This window comes from Rattus rattus, chromosome 18 (genome assembly GCF_011064425.1).
Source record: "Rattus rattus isolate New Zealand chromosome 18, Rrattus_CSIRO_v1, whole genome shotgun sequence".
In the NCBI taxonomy this organism is placed as follows: Eukaryota; Metazoa; Chordata; class Mammalia; order Rodentia; family Muridae; genus Rattus; species Rattus rattus.
The window spans coordinates 39,530,017-39,547,997 of NC_046171.1; the positions used below are offsets into that span (position 1 = coordinate 39,530,017).

The window sequence follows — 17,981 nt, forward strand, 5'->3', positions numbered from 1 at the left end:
ACACACACACACACACACACACACACACACACACACACACACACACACACACACACACACACACACAGCATCTGTAGTGGTCATGGTTCATAGTTACAGACAGTGAAGAGCATTCTAGGAATTGGTTGAGAATGGCAAGGTTTTGCTGGCTTTAGAAACATATGGGGCATCTAATTGTAACAACAGCATCTGATACCCAGGGGATGAGGATGGCAAATGCCTTGTACAGTGACTGTTTCACAGAAAATGCAGAAATTCCATTGCTTGGTTTAATGATCTGCTGTCAGAAAAATCCAGAAATTCCTGATACTTTTTTTGTTTGAATATTTGATTACTAAGTTAAGCCCAGTGACACAACAGAACATACATAAAGGCAAAGACTGTATATGTCTTTTCCTGCTTGCCACCTATTTGTATATGGTCTGCATAATGCCTCCTGAGGACAAGACAAAACTAGAGTCCGAGTGACAAGCATGTTGTATACCATGACTGAGTTAGTCAAGGTACGAAAATTCTAAGATGCTATGATCTTCATCATTCTAAGATGCTAGAATCTGCTGCACATGCATAAAGGTGGTAACTTACAAAAAGCACAGGTGAGCCAAGAATCCTATCATGTCCCTTCTTACTCATGCTTCTTCCTGAGACCGATCACCTGAAAATAACATACAGAACAATCTAGACTTTCCTTTAGTCCCTCCTTTCTCATCTGTGAGCAGAAGGTAGAGGATGTTGTTGGAACAGATGCATAACAAGAAGGGAAACAAAAACTGTTGAGTTCATTTTGTGCTGAGTTCACACCATTGTGACATCACAAACACATATGGATGTAGAAGCCATGAAATTCCAATCAGGTAATTTCGGTGAGTCCACATATTAGTGAAGGACTGCCATATCTGCATTTTAAACTGCTTTGGGCAACATAAAGATGAGTGGTGTGATTCATCATAGGAATTTAAATTTTTGGTTTTTTTCTTAAAGTGACATTAAAAAACAGATTAAATCATGGATGTCATTACACGTCTAAAACCCTAGCACTCAGAACACTGGGACAGAAGGATCATATATGTTCTAGGCAGTCTAGGCTACAAATCAGCAAGTTTAGAAAACATCCTTGCCAGTGGAGGGAGAAAGGGAAGGAGAAGACGGGAGAAGAGGAGGCAGTGGAACATGACAGTTTAGTATAGAAAATGACATTTGTCTCTGCCCTTGAACCACAGGCCTGCATTTTCATATTGCTCTAAGGGCCAAACATTAATGCAATTGGACATGGCTGGGCTAGTTTAAGTAGCAAGGATTAATGGATACAATTTAGATCACACGAATCTTTCAAAACCAGAGAGTCAGGTTTAGAAAGCATAGTTAGAAACAACTTCCAGGAAAAACAATGCCTAGAAAAAAATACACCTCACATTAGTATTAGTGGAAACCCATACATACATACATACATACAATCTACCAGTCATCATTTGTGACAACAAAAATAAAAGTTAGCACTCCTCTCAGAAGAATCAAATACTCTAATCATGGTATTTGCCAGAAAAGCTCACCTTTTCAAATACAGGTGAATGACTAAGCTGCTCACTTTCAGAAACACATCTTGAATGGGTGCATCTGATTGCTGGAAACTAAACATGCTGAAGCCAGCTTCTGATTTCAACTAATTCATATTTAAGTAACTTTAGAAACTTGAATACTACATATTAGAGTCCAGCTTTTTGGCTGAAATTAAATATTTATCATCACACCACTGATTTCATGTTAGTACCCTAGCTGCAAGGAAACCTAGCCTGGAAACCAATTTTTATTATTATATTACTATAAAAGCCAGATTCTAAAGTACAGAAGAGCAAGCTAGAAGGTTATGATGGTTAATCTTTATTGTTAACTTTGGAATCACCATAGAAACACAAGGTATATGTACAAGGGTATTTCTAGCATGGTTTAACTGATGAGGGAAGACCTGAACTGACTGTGGACAGCATTATTCTATAAGCTTGAGTCCCTGTATAAATTAAAAGGTGAAACTGAACTGAGCATCTTTCTTTGTTTCCTGACTGGGCAAAAATGAGCAGCTACTTCACATTCCTATGACCATGTCTTCCCCACACTTACAGAGTTTACTGCTTAGAATTTTAAACCAAAATAAATTCTTCCCCCACCCCTATGTTTCTTCTTGTCCAGTGTTCTGGCCAGAGTGAGGAGAGCCATTAATATGGAATGGGCTGGCTGTTGTTGACTAAGTCACCATACAACCCCCCTCCCCCAGTAGATGGTCTTTGCCTACAATTTCAGATAATCAATTGTTAAAAGCAAATGTTTTCAACTGATGTTTAAAAGTATTGTATGGAAGGGTAGAAAGGTGTTGAGCAAATGGGTAAGATGATGTCAGCCAAAGAGCTCGAATAACTGACAAACGTGAATTGCTATCCTTAAATATATATTTCTTATAATTCTGGTATATAAATTCTGTAAGGAGACCATGTCACCATATCTACCATTGCTTAGCAAATGATAGCCACTTAAAAAATGGTATTTCAGTTCACATCTGGCATTTTACATTTTGTACACAAACAAATAATTCCAAGTGATTTTGGCTGTTTTAAAATAAGTAGTCATCTGGATGTGAACTTTCATCCACATTATTACATTTTGAGTCTGATTACATGCCAGGAAGTTAAAATAAGAATTACTATGCATTTCATAGATGAGAAAATAAACTGATACTTATCAGACAAGATACTGAGTAAAATAAAATTTAAAACCGAATCGCTAACTGAAAACCCTAAAACTTTTTTTTTCCACGAGGAATGTATTTATAAAACACTATTAAATTCATGGTTAGGAGACTGTCATCAAAAAAATTTTTTTAATTTGTTCATCAACTTTAAATTACATGTGATGGACACACCGCTCTTAATCTCATTATGCATATGTGTTTCAAGAGTGAACATTATTCCTTTGGATTTTTAGGAAGATAAGAAAAGTGTTCCTAAGTGCCTTTTGAAATAGTAAATGTTTCAGGAGGCAATGGTTAAGAATCTTGTTCTAGGAGTTGGAGAGATGGCTCAGCAATTAAGAGCACTGTCTGCTCTTCCAGAGGGCCCAGGTTCAATTCCCAGCAACCACACAGCAGCTCACAATGTCTGTAAGTTCCAGAGGGAATTCACCATCCTCGTAGACATGCCTCGAGAACACCAATACACATAAAATAAAAATAAATGAATTATAACATGTATTTTTAAAATAATCTTGTTCTAGAAAGAGCTAATCTTTGATAACTTTAATTTCCATCAGTTAGAAACAATACAACTTAAACATTATGTGTGGACTTCATTAAAATATTGTAGTCTCAGTTTTATACTGCTTGAGATATACAGGGCTGGCGGGTGGGGTCGCCAAATAAATTCCACGCTCCGTCACCCTAATATGTGATTTAGTTGTGACAAAATATTAAAATTATCAAAAATATCCTAAGTTCTACAGGACATTATGGAAATCACTGATGTTGTCCATCTGACATTGTACCAAAAACCATACACTGCAGATGAACCCAAGGCTTGTGTGGGGGAGTCATATTTTAAAATCACTTTTATAGTCTTCTACACTTGATCTTAGCCAAAAGGCCGAGAAGCGATCTTTTATAGTCTTCTAATACTTAAAATCAACTTTTAAAATTTCCCTGTACTATGGCTGTTAGTAGGTTACACTCTAGTCTTGCCACCTATTATGATGCCCTTGAGGCTAATTTACTGTATTGATCAGTCTCAAATCACTCTAAGCATAAATTCATATTAACATTTATGTTATAGAATGCTGCTTTCTGCGAAGTGTCCCTTCAAGCCTTTTGACTTTATGTGAAAACCCACAATGACTGCGAGCAGGAGCTCTCACCCCACTCCAAATACAGGGCAATATAACAAGCAGTAAAATGCACCTGTATAATTTTGTAAGTGGGACAGAATGAGCTCTACTTTGGATGGATAATGACTGTGAAGTGTCCTAGTTCCACAGGCAAATTTCAAAGCTGAAACCGTAGTTTCTGCTTCCTGTTACTTTAATCTTTTGGTTGGGGCGGAGGGAGGGAGGACAACCCACAAAAAATTGTAGTTTTTAAGAGGGGCCCTCGTTTTTACACGTGAAAACCTAAAGAAACCAAATTATTGGTCGAGGTCACACCCAACATTAGTGACCAAGCCAAACAAAACCAAGGTTCTAATTTGACGTCAAACCAGCAGCATCTGTTCTCCCCCCGCCCTGCAACCCTCAATCCCTTACTGCACCAGTACCATGTCCGTTCAGGCTCTAAATAAAGTTGGTTTTTATTTTATTTTATTTTATGCCCTACCCCACCCGCTTTTTCTTCTGTGTCAACCCGTAGTAAAATCTTGCACTACGAGTGAATGAAAACACGCCGACTTTCCCTTTTGCCAACATTATCTCTGAAAGGCTCGGAGGGCTGCCGCGAGAGGAGTGGAGGTTGGGAGGTGACTAGTCTTTCGGTGTACTCGCTCGTGCCGAGTGGGGGGTGTGTGTGTGTGTGTGTGTGTGTGTGTGTGTGTGTGTGTGTGTGTGTGTGTGTGTGTGTGTGTGTGTGTGTGTGGGGGCAGGGGGGAAAGTGGAGGTTGGGGGCCTGGGGCTGGGGTGTGTGTGTGTGTGTGTGTGTGTGTGTGTGTGTGTGTGTGTGTGTGTGTGTGTGTGTGTGTGTGTGCAACCTGCGGGGCCTGGGGCTGGGGGGAAACCCATGGTGGTTGTCCTAGCGCGAGAGGGGCAGGCAGAGCCGGGCGGGAGAAAAACACGACGGTGGGAAATCCCTGTGCTGTGTGTATCTGCCCAGCCTGAGCAAGGAAGGAAGGCTGGGCAGGGCCGCGCGTGAATAAATTTCATTAAGTGGCCGGGCGCAGACACTGCAGCACCGCAGAAGAGGAGGAGGGCGAGGCGGGGCGCGAGGCTCGCCCGGGGTGGAGGGAGAGGGAGGGGAGGGCGGAGGAGGGAGCGAGCGCCAGGGCGGCCTTTTATAGGCCGAGGCCCGCACGCCCCCGCCCCTCGCGCTGGCTCCGGCTCCAGCTCTGCCGCCCTGTTACCTGAGAAGGGCCGGGCACGTCCAGCGCCCCGCCCGGCCCGCCCTCCCTCCCTCCCTCCTTCCCACCCTCCCGCGAGGCCCGGGCCGCACGAGATCTACGCCGCGCCTCCCTTCTCCCGCGGGCGGCTTCCCTTACCTTGTGAAAACAAAACAAAAACTATCCTCTCCGCGGCAGCCCCCGCCTCTTCCATAAGATGTGAAATGGCGGTCGGCGAGGCGAACTCCAAGAGCCGCCAAACCCCTGCGCCCCTCTGAGCCTATCCATGCTATCGGCGCTCCCCCGGCCCCGCCGCAGTGACCCTGCCCACCGGCCGAATCACCGATTCCTCGGCGCGCGCCGCGCGGCCCGGCTTCCCGCCAGCCTCTTCCCTAGCCGCGCGCTCCGGGCTGGGGAAGAACACCTCGCCCCCAACCCCAATCCGTTACCCCCGACTCCAAACCCCTGGGCGCGCACCCGCCCGCCCGCTCGCCTCCTCCCCCGACCGTCGCCGCTCGCGTGCGCGCGCGTGCGCGCACACATTCCCTCCTCCCCTCCCCCAGTGGTTGCGTCCGTGACATCATCATCATGGCAACAAGAGCTGCAGCCTGGGACCGAGGAGCCCGTGTGATTCCCGGCGGCGGCGGCCGTGGCGGCAGCAGCAGCGGCACCACCCGACCCGACGACCGCGCGAGGGTTTCTCTCCCGCTGCCTCTTGTCGGGAGCGCCTGAGGAGGCGGCGGCAGCCCACAGTCCCCGCAGCCTCCGCGCGCCGCCGCTCGTCTCGGCGTCCGTGCGAGGGGCGGGGGGCGGGGAGGTGGGGGAAGCCGAACCGAGGAGGAAGGGGAGGAGGCGCCTGTGCGGAGCCCGCCGCCGCCGCTGCTGCCAGGTCGCTGAGTGGAGGGGAGGCGGTGGCGGCGGCGGCGAACATGTTTTCTGTGAGGATAGTGACTGCCGACTACTACATGGCCAGCCCACTGCCGGGGCTGGATATCTGCCAATCCCCCCTCACCCAGCACCCTGTCAAGAAGGTGCCGGTGGTACGAGTCTTCGGGGCGACCCCGGCAGGTAAGCGGGAGCGGGCGGGAGCGGGCGGGAGCGCGAGCGCCGGGGTCGTCGGGGCTGCCCTCCCCGCCGCGCACTCGCGCGCACGCCGCCGGCCCTCTCCGGGGTCGCTGCGGAGTCTTCCCTCCTCTCGGCTTTGCTCGCCTTCTCTCCCGCGCGTGACAGGAGGCGCAAAAAAAATGTGGGTTCGCGCGAGCGCTGCGCCCCCATCCGCGGCAAAGAGGCGGCGGGCGCTCGGTCTCTACTCTGCGAGCGGCGGGCGGGCGGGCGGGCGGGCAGGAGGGCTGGAGTCCATTTCTCGGTGGGTCGGGTGGCTGCGCCTCGTCCCCAAGGACGAGTTCGCGGGTCCTTAGAGGTCGGTCGCCGGTGAGGACCTCGGTCACTCGCTGTGTGTCCCTAGTGCCCCGTTCTAGAAATGGCTTTGAGGGCAGAGGGGAAGTGTCAGGCGTGTTGTCAGTCGCTCTCCGTCGCCTCTGTTCACCCTCGCTCTCCTCTGCCCCTGCCGGAGATGCTGTGGCTGTAGAAAGTGGCGCCCGGGGCCAGATAATCTTTCTCATTGAAGTGACCATGTGGCTCTTCTGTGAGTGCAGGTCGTGACTGCTTAGAGTTTAATGCCTCGGCAGGGACAGAGCGGCATCCTCAGGTGCAATGCTTTCAGGAAATGTGCATCCGTGGAGATAGGAACTACGTGTTCGTATCGCCCAACATAAAATGTAACACCTAATGTGGGGGGCGGATTCGTTAGGAAATACAGCCAAGCTCAGCAGCATAGACATTTTAGAATGCCTCCAGGCTGGGTTGCAGGGTTGCATTTTAAAAATAGATTAAAAAAAAAAGCCATTTTGAAGAAATGGTTGGGGGGGGGGATGACAAGCTATGTTCTGGAACGCTCTTTGGGATTTATAATCTAAATAGGATAGAGGCCAAATAGACAAGGCTTTTGTGTTTTTATTTTCCAGTTTTGTTTCTTTTTACATGCTTTAAACCGTTAACATGAAATGATAAAGCCGTATTCCGGAGGACAATGTTCTTACCACGGTATAGCCCTATGGGGTTTTAGATAGCGTTTCCCACTTGATGCTCTCTGCCTTCGTCGCCATTCATCTTTATTACTACAGTCAGCTTCTGTGGACTACCAAGATAATGCCACTTCCCAAAATACAGGCACTCGTTCTAAGCTATTACCCTTTAATGTGAATTCTCTTTGTTAACAATGCCAGTACCATAAATAAGGCTGGATAAAAAGACTCCCTTTTCAGATAGAATTTGATGCTGCGAACCTTGGACGATAAGAGACTTTTGAATGCTGTTAACGGTTGCTAGAAAGTAGAGCGTTTGGGAAGTGGAAGACTGGAAAAGAAGAGAATGTTCTGGAGAATAGGTTTTCTACCTTTTTAAGTGCTGTGCTGCTGTCTTTGTTTTGATTTGGAGTCTCAGGGTAATAGAATTCCTGGCTGTTCCTTCTTCGGCTGCCTCAGAGGGTGACAGTGAAGTTGATTCTCAAGTTGTAGAGCAACATGCTAATAGGACATTGTCGTGGCGTTCCAGTTTGTATGGTGGTTGAGTTACTTGTTCTCCTGCTACACTCACTAAAATGGATCCCTGAGTGGTTTTAAAACTATTCTGTAGGAAAGCTTTGCTTGTGTAAATACAAGAATTTCACTGGCTATCAGCACGATCCGGTGAAAGAGTATCTTTTACAGATAGACTGGTGTGTATACACTTGTGTTTCTGATTGTTGGAATGTGAACTATTTCACACGAAATATTTATCTCTTCTTTTCTTCTTGAGTATCTCACAATGGGTTGCCAGCCTCCAATTAAAAAGAGAAAACCCTCTGTGTTTTTCTGTGGTGAACTTGGACATGTATAATATAAACGAAGAAAACAAAAATAAGTATTTTGATACAGGCAGAGGCAAACCTCAAGTTGCTAAGGATTATCAGGTTGGAAGGTATTGTTCACAGGTTAAAACGAAAGTTTCTGTTTCAAGCATGGCACACAGATAAATATAAATGCCGGTTTAGGATGCAGTAATCTGTTTATTATTATGTGGTAATAATTTACCTCCTTGTGAGATACCTCAGAGCTGAGGTCAGAGAGAAAACAATAAAATAATCCCTTATGTAGTATAAAACAAACCTTGTTTCCTCAACGTGAGAAAAAAAAGGGAAGTCCTCGGCATACACTTAAGGTCTCCAGTTTTTTATAAATCAAGCGCTTTAAATGCCAGAGACCCCCAGTAGAAGTAATATTAATCCAGACTCACCGAAAACTATGCTGCAGAATCTTCTGCTTTAAATTCTCTTCCCAAAGAAAACTAGTCCAGGCCACGTAGAGATTTAAAACTTGGCAATAATTAATGTAATAGAGAGGCCAGAATATTTTTTCAGAATCAGTGCTTGCTGGGCGTGGTGCTGAATGCCCATTATCCCGGGTGGCCAAGGCACGTGGATCTCTGAGTTCAAGGCCACTCTGGCCTAATTAGCTAGTTCTGGAGAGCAGAACTACACAGAGAAACCCTGTCTTGAAAATCCAAACCAACTAGCCAAACAATCTGAATGCCGGAATTTTTAATGAAAGCAAATTTACTATTACAAAACTCAGACATATTACTGATGTGTAAACTATGTTAATGAACATTTGTAACACCTGTAAGACTTTACCTTGTAGGTGTTAACTTTGGAAGTCCTTGATTCTTTGATTTGGAGAAAAGATTTTTTTTTTTTTCTTAAACAGAATTTGCTATTCGAAGGAGACCCAAAGAATATCGTCAGAAGAAAATTTCTCTCAAAATGGCTATTTGAATTATAAATTCTGAAGTCGATTGGATTACTGCTATTGCAGGAAAAGTAATTTTCTGCTTTAGGAAACAGTCCAGTTAACTTTTGTTGTCCTGTTTTAAGGACATATTTGAGTAATGTAAATAAATGTCTTAGATTTAAACACCTGTGTTTTGAGTTTGTGAAATTTGAAATTTTTTTTTAGTAACACATTCAAATTTGAATGTGAAGTTTTGAGTGATTGGTTTCATCACTTGCTAACTGAAGATAGTGATTCCTTATAAAAGTCATTTTATTTTTTTTCATGTGAGGGAGGGAGCTACTTTCTAGAAACCCTTGGTTCTTTCAAACTCATTAATTTTTTTTACATTTATTTGTGTGTGTGTGTGTGTGTGTGTGTACACATGTGTATTCAAACACTACGGTGTGTGTGAGTACATACGTGTATTCAAGCACCATGGTGTGTGTGTGTGTGTGTGTGTGTGTGTGTACACGTACATAAGTACACAACTACCAGGTGATATTTGGAGGCCGGAGGGACTCCTTCCACCTCGTAGGTTCCTGGTACTCAGGTCATCAGGCCAGCAGTGAGTGCCTTTGCCAGCTGAGCCTTCTCATTGGCACTAAACTCATTATTTCAGTCGTGAGCCTAGCCTTTAACAACTGAGCCATCTCTCCAGACCCCTAAACTCATTTCTAAGAAAGTCTTGAACATTACTTTGATGCATTATTATTTGAACATTATTTGACGTGTCCCAGGCATTATTACTGGAGAAAAATTATAATAACATTCTAGCAATTTGTGGCAAAAAGCAATATGAATAAAGTATAGGATAATGTCATTTCCATTTATATCTTCGTGGGTGTGACTACTCAGGAAACTCACTTTACATAATGTAAAGTCCTGCTGAGGCCCGCCCTCACTCAGGTGAGCAGCTGGATGCCGCCCAGATCCACTTTTGCTTCATTGCTTGATGTAGCTCCCTTCATGCTGAGCTTAGGTGAGACTCTCTCCTGTTTCCTCAGCACCAGGTTAGACATAATTACCTTTTGAAAGAGATTCCCTGCTGAGATGCACAGTAGGAGTAAGTAGACTGTAAGACGTCCACTTTCTAAGCCATTGGACAAAGGCGGCCAGACAGACTAGAGAGGGAGCTGTTTGCTTTCAAGATGACAGTAAGGGACTTTCACTATTACTTCCTTGTACATTTTCCTCCTATTGGAGAAGAGCTGTATAGATTGTTGTAGATAGTAACATGACATCAGTGATATATATATATATATATATATATATATATATATATATATATGTAATTCTGGAATTCTACCTGAATTATAGGTGCTTATTTGATTGATTTATTCTTATATTTTATAAACCTAGTTGTAATGAGCTATAATAATGGGTAGTTATTAAATAATAAGTATGTTGTCGCTGTCTTCAGACACACCAGAAGAGGGCATCAGATCCCATTCCCATTTCAGATAGTTGTGAGCCACCATGTGGTTTCTGGGATTTGAACTCAGGACCTCTGAAAGAGCAGTCAGTGCTCTTAATCGCTGAGCCATCTCTCCAGCCCCTAAAAATATTTTAAGATCATGTAAGACCTATTCAATTATATTGTTGTCAAGAGCACTCAGATCTGGTCATGTGATCTAGTCATGCTAATGACAAACAGAATTGGCCACTTTAATAGGTATTTGAGGTCCTGAATGGAAAGCTTTACTAGTGTCCTGAAGTACATTTGACTAAAGTCATACTCAGCACAGTAGGAACACACAGTATGGAGAAGCTACTCTGCATATCAACAGTTCTATGCGCCTTTGTTAAAGCAGGTTTACCCTTCAGAAACTCAGAAAACAAGAGGCAACAAGCATGTAAATATAAATTAAACATAAAATTATTAGGCTAATGTAGAAATGTGTGTAAGGTATAGTGATGACTCCAAAAGAAGGATGCGATGGCCACCTAGACAGGGAAATCCAGGGAGGCCTTGTGAAGGAAGTATGGATCAAGTAATTGAATATTTTTTGAGAATTAAAATTTTGAATTGTAGAACAGATACAAAGTAATTTACAGATGAAGAAAACTCTGCAGGATGGCTTAGCAATGTATTCCGATACACCAAAGGACATATACTCTTTTTGACCCATTAATTCTAGTTTCAGGGACTTTAATCTATGAACATAAGTCTTTTTGGCAAATATGATTATCTTTTGAATCCATCTACTTTTCATTATCCATCACCATCCTAGTACAAGCTCCTAGCATTTTTGATAGCATTTATTACAATAGCCTCCTAATCTTGGTTTAATCCCAACCTACTCTGCCCCTCTAATCTGATTGCTACGCTGTAATCAGATTTTTTTCAAAATGCAAACCTGATTACATCACCCTATATGTTTTAGTAACTTTCAGTTATATTTGGAATACAGACAAAGTTCCTTGTCTTTCTGTGGCGTCAGCCACCTGTTCACAGGGCTTGTATCGTGTGGCTACCTTTCTGTTCAGCCATGGCTTGAGCCATATTCTCCTTGCCTTGCTCTTTGTATTCCCCACATTGGCGTCATACTAGTCGCTTTTTCTTGCTATGCTCCCTCCCACAACGAGAGTGTTGTACTTGCTATTCCCTGTGAGTAGAATGTTTTCTTTTCTCCTTCTAACACTCCAGTTTGTCTTTCCTCGGGGAAGCCTTCTCTACCCAGAAGTTTAAAGCCCAGTAGCATTGCTGTAGTTAGTACTCTGTCTGTGCTAGAGGTTAATGTGTAGTTTTCCCTTAGAAATGCAAGCAATGGTTTTTGTCGTTGTTTCCAGTTATATACCTGGACTTACCAGTGCGCTTGAAACATGAGCATTTGTTGAAAAAAATTAATCAACGGATGATACTCATCCTAACCCCATATAGCTAACAACTGGGAAGTAATTTCATAAATGGAGCCTATTCCAGCAAAACATTATTCCTTTCTAAATCATAGTTTAGATTATGCAACTTATAAAAATATCAGCTTACAAAATAGCCATTTAAAGGCAGAAAAATATATTGAAATATAAAGGTTGGTTCTCTGTAGAAAGTGTTGGTATTTTTCAGATTTTCTGCAGATAACATGCATTGACTTAATTTGTAGAAGATTGCTCACATACTTGTGAAGAAAAGGCCCATTTCCTAGATGTGTTTCAGAAGCACAGTAAGAAAAAGGTATGAGACTCATTAGGGTCTCCAAAATAAATATCTGCTAAAGTGCATAATTGCATTATGGTGTTTTGATCTTGATTATTAATTGAGAAAATGTCAAAGGCATTTATTTTAATAAAGCAAATTAACGGTTTTTAGTTGACATATATCCGTTGGCTTGTGAAGTTATTTTAATTTTAATGTGTGGCAGTGGGTGTGACACTTGGAATGAGTGTCAAACTCTGGGACTTGAATACTAAGGCGAGTGCTCTACAGCTGACTCCTAGCCCCAGGACTTAAAGTGGTTTTGAACCTGGCATGATTTTGACACAAGATAACAATGTAACAGAGTGTAACAGAGTAAAACTCAGAAATGAACTCATATGTTAGCACTTTAAAACACAGATCCTATTTTTGGTTTATAGTTGAGAAATGATTATTTAATAATGATCTTTTTAGATAGAATGCTACTATTCTGGACAAAAAAAAAAAAAAAAGTTGGCTTCCAGAGTTGTCAAAAAGCATGTGAAATAAGAAACAGGATAATATTTTGGATGTAGTTTAGGAATGATAAATGTCTTTCAGAGTATGAAAAGCAGCTAGATTCTGAATTTTATAACATAAGTAAAACTCCATTTGTGGAAAAAAAATCATAAGGTAAAAGGTAAATAGTAAACTAGTAAACTCATTTGTACTTTTGAAAAGGGCCCACTTTTTTCCCAATAAATAGCTCCTACCAATAGAGAGATGAACAAAGAAAATTCTTGTGAAAAGTGCTATGTGTATGTAATATGTCTTATAAAGTTATAATTATAGCTACAGCATATTCCATCATCTGTCATATTTGCAAAGCTGTTTAGGATAAGTTGAGAATGGTGAAGAAAGAGAATGCCAGTCTTATACATTGTTGGTAAGATTATCAAGTCCTCATGCCCTATGTAAAGCAGTTTAGAAATGTTCAAAATTAAAAGCACTTTTATTATAAATCAGCAATTCCACTGAAGGCTTTTATGCTTCACATTTACATATGTGTCAAATAAAGTATAAGAATATCTGTGGCAGTGATGGTAAACAGTGCCCGCACAGCAGTAGTGCGGTCTTAAGAAGAAAGGGCACCTGAAAGAGGAGTACGTTTTGGATAGCGTTAACAATGTAACACATAGGTACTGTTGCCTTTAGACCGAGGGAAACTTGCTAATGGCCCCCAGTGGTTACAGCTGGTTAGGTTGTAGCTACAGGAGTTAGTGAAGCAGAAGACAGGGAACAGGTCCTAATAAGCGCTACTGGGAACAGTTGCCAATGATTGTTACAGTACTGCTTAACATTTTATTTTGTTAACCATATTTTAATCCGAGCCTTTAATTGATGGGTGTGGCTCCTTGGAGGGTGGCCAGAGTGAATTAGAGAGTCCAAAAAGGAGGCTCTGGGGGTGGGGGTGGGGGCCTATAAATACCAGGGTGGTAATACTTTTACTAGATATCTCAAGTGTGCTAAAGTGCCTTACTAATTGGAATGGCTTCAGCTGTCAGCCACAATGGTTTCTTGAGGAATAGAGATTTTTGGAGCTGCTCTGAGCTTGTATTCAAAGTATCGGAGGAGCAGGCCATCCAGTGCAAGGTGATCTCACTGATCGTGACCAGGAAGCATTGCCTTTGGGGGGAGCAGGGGGGTAGAGGGCAAGGGGCCATCTTTAGGTCCAAATCAATCCTGCTACTGATTGATATACATTTAGATGGCTGCAAGGTAACTATCTGATAGAATATGTGTGTCCCCTTTGAACAAAGTCATTCTTGCTGTAAAGTTTGGATTTAAAATTCATACGTGTTAGGAATTTTTGCATTTTTTATATATCAAAGAATATCTATTAAATACTCTAAATCTTAACTTTTATATGTATATTTTCCACTAACCACCTTGCAGATGTTCTGTGTATTTTATGTTGTTCAAAGTGTTAAATACCAGTAACATAGTGAGGGTGGAAAAACACCATTCTTGACATCATTATATACATGTGTGTATATGTATATATGAAAGAATATATGCATATATTATTATATATAAATATTCACTCATGAGTTTAGACAGGCAGATTAATATGGGGCTAGATATGAAAACTGGGAATTTTGTCAGTTTTCACAACTTTACATTGGCCCTCTCTCAAATTCGAAGGGTTACAATGGGACGATAGTGGTGATAATTGAAAGATGAAATACAGAACATTGGAAGAATTACTAATTTCTTGTACATAGTTTAAAACTGTGTGTAGAAGAGGAGAGAATATAATTGTAGAACAGATTTGAGTAGCCCCCCTGTGTGTGTGTGTGTGTGTGTGTGTGTGTGTGTGTGTGTGATGTGAGATAATCAAGTAAAGTTGGTTGGGATTTAGTTTGGTGGTAGAGCGCTTGCCTTAAAGCAAAGGGCCCTGTTCAGTCCCCAGCTCCGGAAAAAAAAAAAAAAAAAAAGAATAAGTAAAGTTTACATATGATGAAGAATTTAGGACAGCTGTAAATGAAAATCAATATTAGAATTAGACACAATCAAAAATGTATTAGACTTCTCAGATTCCTTTGCTGGTATGTATTTTCCTCTGGCTTTCCTTTGGATTAGAATCCATTCAGTTAATATAAAGCAAAGAGAAAAGGCTGCAGTTTAAGCAGGGTGCATTTAAACAGTAGAGGCTGCCATCAGCCTTGGTTGATTCAGAGGAATGCCTATAAACTAGGAGTGTGCTGTGCGAGGTGCTGTGGAGTGTCTGTCGCCGTGGGACCTAGCTGCTCTCTTAACTCTTCAGTGTTAAATAAGAGGGATGATGTGAAGGAAGACAGAGTGAACTTCCAACACAAGTATGAATGGTTATGTTAACCTTGCCGTTGCCACGCAAATATAAAGACTGCAGAAATGGGTATTTTAGACAACCAGGAAAGCACTTGCTGTCCAGACATGATGTAGACATATTAGGAGACCAGGACAAATGAGAAGGAAAGAGAAGACTCCCAGTCACAATCCTTTAACCTTTTGGTGGTTTTTTAAAAATTACTCTTTTGAAGATTTCCAGATGATCCCGTTTCTTCTGGTTCTTACAAATTTTTCTTTAAGTATTTCAAATTATTTAAACGAAAACTCTGGTTGCTTAATTAAGATTGGGAAACTGGACTGTTTTCTGTAGCAGAAATTGTGTATGTCTAGCAAAGTGACTTCTGAAGCACAGGGATAGCCGTTGCCAGTGGGAATTATTTACATGCATTTTCTGTATTTCCAATTCTATTTCAGTTTTACGTGAGAGTTTTGGGAAATACTAAGAATTTGAAATCAGTTTCCTTGGGGGTAATTACTGAATTTTCTTTGGGTTCAGAGAGCAGTAACTATATTAACAAATGCTACCTCAGAAACGCCTTGTCTAATACTTAACACTTTGTAAAAGTTTGCTTTTTTTTCTTACACTTCTTACAATTGCCAAGAAAGTATAACAAGAATTAAAAGAAGTATTTTAGTTTGAATATATATAGATTTAAACTTAAAAAGTACTTTATATATTAAATTAGGTTGTGAATTAGATTAAGATGTGAAATTGATGGCTTTGTAAGTAAGAATACATGTTGCTCTGTGAAAGAATGTGAACTTAGAACATGTTGGCATACTCCTAGCTTCTCAGAACAAGAAAATGACTAATCTAAATTTCATTTCAGAATAAAAACCAAGACAAGCCACATAAAAGCAACTTAAAAATTAAACTGTCATCATATTATTTGTTTTAAAACTATGGAATAATATATCTGAGGAAGATTACTCTCAAAATTGTTTTTCTCAATTTCAAGTAAGTAATTTATTTTGGTTAATATATTGGGGGTGAGGGGGGGTGGGTGATCCTTGGCATTGAAATTGGTACTCATCCTTAAAATAACAACTCAGATATCAAGTTCTTTAAGCCTCTGGCTCCTTCTCCACTCCTAAAGTTTATCTCCTCGGTTTCCTTAAGCCTGCCCCTTTCTCACAGCTATTAAAGGACTTAATTTCCTTGAATATTGTTTGTAGAAATAGCCACACAGTGCTGTCCTCAGGTATACCCCTCACCCTGCAATAACTCCTCCGTCCTACTGCCTTCTGTGCTGAGATACCTGGACAAGTTACTTTATCCTTGTACCTTAATCTCCTTTCCTGCCAAACAAGTTTTAATGATTTCTACCTCACAGGATTATTACTGGAAAAAAAAAAAAAAAGACCAGCAAATGCCTGCCGTATACAGTAGCATAATGTTACCCTTTTAATGCTTGCGTCTAGAATCTTCCTTGTTACCTCCTATGTACCAAGTGCTCTTTAAAATGTTCAAACTGAGGTGAAATGGGAAATGTGCTCATGTAGCGGTTATGTCTTCCTCACATTAATATAAAGTACATAGATCCCTTGCTTGCACACTGTGGGGAGGGTCTTTGTAGCTGCTCAGTGATGTCTATAGATGAGATAATCACCTATTTGAAACACCCTTTAAAAGTTGGCCAATTCTTATAATCACCCCATCCAGGCATAACTTAAAAAAAAAAAAAACAAAAAAAAAACAAAACAACCGAAAACTCGTTTTATGTAGGGCAAGGGAACATCCATGTCTGCTCTTTCCTTGAAAGGGCAGTGGTAAGCCATTGGCTAGGGAGTAACTACAGTTTCCCAATGCCGCAGATTAGGTTAAACACATTTCTTTGAAGGAGCCTTATTTTCCAAAGCCATTAATAGTGCTTTAAAAAATACATAAATTATGGTAGAACATTTTAAAAGCATATGCCAGATGTCACAGTAAAGGTGACTTGTCAGAGGAGATCTATTGCTTTGCCTGTCTTTGCCTTTTATGCATTTATAGCACACATACAAAGAATGAAGCCTCTGGTTTTAAAACCTACTTAAGAGGAATATAGGCCAAGTAACTCGTTATTCCTAGTGCTTCAGTTGTCTTCACCGTATATTTGTAAATATATTTCTAAGTTTTCCTCCCCACAAAATCAGAGAGATCATATTCTGGATGATTATATTTAAGGTTTTTAAAATAGAAAACAGTGAATTGTTTGAGTATTATTTTTAGTAACAGGTTTTGGGCTACTTATTGATCTTTACTGTATACCATTTCCCTTTCCCACTTTACACTTGAGGAAATGAGACGCAAGGAGGCTAATTGACTTCCACGTGCGCGTGTCGCATGTTTGCCTCATAGCAAGTGAGGTCACACGAGAGAACATGTACTGACTTATTACGCAGTGGACAAAGCAAGCACAAGAGCAAGGCATAGGGTTTTCAGAGTACAGTAATGTCTCTGTTGGTATGTGACTGACTGATTGTGAGCGTGCTCTTAGTCACGGTAATGGTGCACTCGTTACCCCTATTGGTCCGTGTTTTTCTAAACAATTCTATCCTCAACCTTTTGTGGTCATTTCGACTGAAGTACTTCATGTAATGTTTTATAAGGAAATTGGACTTTACAGTTAATCAAATAGAACGTATTTTTATAAGTTTAGTATAGCTAAGCAGGTAGTGTGTGAATCTCTAGTCAGACCTGCTTAGCTGTAGTCTTTATATCTGGAAAAAGTACTTGGGGGAGAAGCATTGCACCTGTGCTGTGTGTGCAGACTGTTTAGAATTCATACTGTATTTGGTACTACAGGGAACCCAGAGGTGGTTTACAGTACAGCAGATGCTGTGGATAGATTTTTACAAGTGCCACTCCATTTTACGTGAGAGATTGCAATATCTGAGATAGAAGTGTAGGGACACTGAGACCAGTCCTCTACAGATAGTGGGGACAACTCTTTACTGTGGAACTTAGAAACCCAAAAAAGTAAAGTAGGAGTTTTATTTGATCAGAAGTCTTATTTTCATACCCACTGTTACTAACTTTTGCTGTATGACAATCCTCCCTGAAAC

At 41.4% G+C, this 17,981-nt stretch overlaps 1 protein-coding gene, 1 long non-coding RNA gene and 1 pseudogene across 2 annotated transcripts in view; 1 reads left to right on the forward strand and 2 right to left on the reverse strand.

The window, feature by feature from the left end:
• LOC116887028 overlaps window positions 1-5,457 on the reverse strand; it is a 61,102-nt gene extending 55,645 nt beyond the window's left edge. Inside the window, exon 1 of the long non-coding RNA XR_004386197.1 lies at window positions 5,220-5,457. This is a non-coding gene — a long non-coding RNA (uncharacterized LOC116887028). The remainder of the gene's footprint in view (window positions 1-5,219) is intronic.
• LOC116887740 lies at window positions 3,506-3,638 on the reverse strand (annotated as a pseudogene).
• A 168-nt stretch (window positions 5,458-5,625) lies between the features above and the next one.
• The window catches only part of Rev3l (REV3 like, DNA directed polymerase zeta catalytic subunit), a 155,547-nt gene continuing 143,191 nt past the window's right edge, over window positions 5,626-17,981 (forward strand). Inside the window, exon 1 of the mRNA XM_032888520.1 lies at window positions 5,626-6,128. Coding sequence (XP_032744411.1) covers window positions 5,990-6,128 — 139 coding nt within the window. The 5' untranslated portion in view covers window positions 5,626-5,989. The remainder of the gene's footprint in view (window positions 6,129-17,981) is intronic.